This window comes from Cynara cardunculus, assembly GCF_001531365.2.
Source record: "Cynara cardunculus var. scolymus isolate 2C chromosome LG 8, CcrdV1, whole genome shotgun sequence".
Classification (NCBI taxonomy): Eukaryota; Viridiplantae; Streptophyta; class Magnoliopsida; order Asterales; family Asteraceae; genus Cynara; species Cynara cardunculus.
In genome coordinates this window covers 14,436,860-14,440,433 of record NC_037535.1, presented here as the reverse complement: position 1 = coordinate 14,440,433, position 3,574 = coordinate 14,436,860, and the positions used below count along the sequence as shown (strand labels likewise).

The window sequence follows — 3,574 nt, the reverse complement described above, 5'->3', positions numbered from 1 at the left end:
TTCGATCAATTACAAGGGGCACGATACTTTTCCAAAATTGATCTTCGGTCCGGGTACCATCAACTTCGTATCCGAGATTCTGATATTTCGAAAACCGCATTTAGAACCCGCTATGGGCATTATGAATTCTTAGTAATGCCTTTTGGGCTAACTAATGCTCCAACGGTCTTTATGGATCTTATGAATCGGGTTTTCAAGGATTGTCTCGATGAATTTGTTATCGTGCTTATTGATGATATCTTGATTTACTCGAAGTCAAGAAAGCAATATGATCAACATCTTCAAATTGTTTTGGAGACTCTTCGGACAAAAAGTTTGTACGCAAAACTTTTCAAATGTGAATTTTGGCTCAATCAAGTGTCTTTTCTCGGACATGTAATCTCTGCCGAAGGTGTCAAAGTCGATCCAGCGAAAATTGAAACCGTCACTAATTGGTCACAACCTACGAACGTATCTGAAGTTCGTGGTTTTCTGGGTCTGGCTGGTTATTACAGAAGATTCGTTGAAGGTTTCTCTAAAATATCGCTACCTTTGACCCGATTACTTCGAAAAGAAGTCAAATTCAATTGGGGTTCCGAACAAGAATCTAGTTTTGAGGAATTGAAGCATCGATTGGTTACCGCACCTATTTTTGTATTGTCGTTTGGCACTGGTGGGTTTCAAGTTTATAGTGATGCTTTAAAGAAAGGTCTCGGTTGTGTTCTTATGCAACACGGAAAAGTGATCGCATATGCTTCTCGTCAATTAAAGCCTTATGAGGTCAATTATCCGACTCATGATCTCGAATTGGCTGCAGTRATCTTTGCACTCAAGATCTAGCGTCACTATTTGTACGGTGAGACCTGTGAAATTTTCACTGACCATAAAAGTCTCAAATATATCTTTACTCAAAGAGTTAAATATGCGTTAACGAAGGTGGCTCGAACTTCTGAAAGATTACGATGTTCGGATACAGTATCATCCGGGCAAAGCTAATGTAGTCGTCGACGCTTTAAGCCGTAAATCTGTGGAACAAGTTTCTTCTTTAATTGTTTCTACAGAGCTGGCTTTGGAAATCAAACGATTCGGACTAGAAATCTATCSGAGTTCGCAAACGGAAATTCTGTCGAATCTAATGGTAGAACCGACTTTAATCTCTCGAATCAAAGAAGCCCAACAAGATGATAGTGAATTATGGGCAAATTTCCAGCAGGCACAAGAGAATTCTAGTTCAGAGTTTAGAATGGATGATGATCATGTGTTGTGGTTTTGGGATCGTCTTTGTGTTCCAAATAACTCGGAGCTTAGAGATCTAATTCTGACCGAAGCTCATAACTCTATGTTTTTGGTTCATCCTGGCACAATAAAAATGTATCGCGATTTGAGGAACCATTTCTGGTGAATTGGAATGAAGCGAGATATCGTCGACTTTGTAGCTCGTTGTCTCACTTGTCAACAAGTTAAAATTGAACATCAACGTCCGGGTGGTGTTCTCCAATCGTTGAACATTCCAGTATGGAAATGGGAGCACATAATTATGGATTTTGTAGTCGGATTACCCCGTACGATCTTGAAACACGATGCAATCTGGGTAGTGGTAGACCGACTGACAAAATCGGCTCATTTTCTTCTTGTTCGACAAACTTGGTCAATTGCTAAGCTGACCGAAGTTTTCCAACGTGAGATTGTGCGTCTTCATGGCACACCTGTATCGATTACCTCCGACCGAGACCCACATTTTACATCTCGATTTTGGGAAGGTTTACATAAAGCTTGGGGCACACGTTTGAATTTTAGTATAGCCTTTCATCCGCAAACTAATGGGTAATCTGAATGTATAATTCAAACATTGGAGGATATGCTCCGAGCATGTGCGTTGGAATGGCATGGAAGTTGGGATAACTACTTGTATCTAATCAAGTTCTCCTATAATAATAGCTGGTAGTCGAGTATCGCCATGGCCCCGTATGAAGCACTTTATGGCCGAAAATGTCGAACACCGACTTGTTGGAAGGAAGTTGGAGAATGTGTTTTAGAAGGCCCAGAATTAGTACAAGTTACTACCGAGAAGGTCGAAATTGCACGTCAAATGATGAAAGAGGCTCAGGCTCGTCAAAAGAGCTACGCCGACAAGCGACGACGACCTATCGAGTTCCAATCTGGTGATAAAGTCTTCTTGAAAGTTTCACCAATTCGTGGTATTAGACGTTTTGGTCTCAAAGGGAAGCTTAGCCCGAGATATATTGGTCCTTTTGAAATTCTGGAAATGGTTGGAGCTGTGGCCTACAAGTTAGCTCTACCGCTACAATTGTCCCACTTACATAATGTGTTCCATGTCTCTTCATTGCGAGGATACAACTATAATCCCCTATACGTCATTGAATATCCTTTGGAGCATATAGAGCCTGATCTATCTTATCACAAGGAGCCTGAGACAATTCTTAATCGTGATGAGAGAGGTACACGAAAGAGAGTGATTCCTTTTATAAAAGTTCTTTGGAAGAATCACTCGGAACGTGAGGCGACATGGGAAACTGAAGAACATATGCGGCGGGAGTATCCAGAATTCTTCAACTAATGTAAGTTCCCTATCTCTAAATTCGATTTCGGGGACGAAATCTCCTTTTAAGGGGGGAAGAATTGTAATACCCGGGTTTTTAAAAACACATTCTCGTTAACTTATCCAAATTGTACTGTACTTAAAAAACGGTCGATAATTATTAAGAGGTTAAAACCGTCAAATTACTAAACTAATTATAATTATAATAAAAAAAATAAAAAAATATATATATATATATATACATATATATACATATATATATATATATATATATATATATATATAAGCAATGCATCGTTGGCATCTTCTTCATCACCGCCTCTTTCTCTCATTTTTTTTCTCTCACTAAACTTCTTCTTCTTCTCTCTAAGATTTCTTGCAAATCGTTGAAACAATCGAAGTAACGATTATATATCGGAATCCACTCTTCGAACCCTTCATAAAGGTATAAATTTCATTCAATCTTGTTAGGGTGTTTACATTAGCAATTTTTAGACCGGTTTATAATTTATGTTATGTATAAGTTTACGGATGGATATTGTTATAAGTATGATATATTTCATGTTTAGTATGTTGAAACATGTTTATAACACGTAAATGTAGCGAATCATGAAAGTTGGATTATAAAAATTAGTCGGGAATTCCGAAACCGGATTTTACCGACTATGCAGGTCCATATTTTGACAGTGTATAACTTGCAAACCGTAAGTCGGAATAAGCTCATATTTTGCAGTTAGAAATCCCTTAACAAATACTATAATTTTCATGTAGGATCGGAAATCCAGTTATTATTCTAAGTGGCTCGAAACAATGTGTTTTTGGGGCTGTTTGCAATGTATTTAGGATTGATATGCTGTTTTGTAATATTCGTATAAAATAGATGGATAATCCAAATGAGGTGATCTGAAAACCAGTAGTTTCATCACATATCATACTACATCTTTCGTTTAGATAGTATTTTCTGTATTGATCTCTAAGTGGGGTAAAAATGCTCCCAAAAATGAGGATCAAAAGCTATTAAAAGTCGAATCGGAA

The 3,574-nt window shown here is 37.9% G+C and overlaps 1 protein-coding gene across 1 annotated transcript; it reads left to right on the top strand.

Annotated features, from left to right (window-relative positions):
- The first annotated feature begins 1,936 nt into the window (after nucleotides 1-1,936).
- On the top strand, nucleotides 1,937-2,557 carry LOC112516209. Its single transcript, XM_025123230.1, has one exon. It carries the CDS (start codon nucleotides 1,937-1,939, stop codon nucleotides 2,555-2,557), a length of 621 nt encoding a protein of 206 aa, XP_024978998.1.
- The last annotated feature ends 1,017 nt before the right edge of the window (nucleotides 2,558-3,574 follow it).

Coding starts and splice junctions, on each gene's coding strand:
- LOC112516209 (XM_025123230.1), top strand. CDS start 1,937: ATGGCCCCGTATGAAGCACTTTATGGCCGAAAATGTCGAACACCGACT.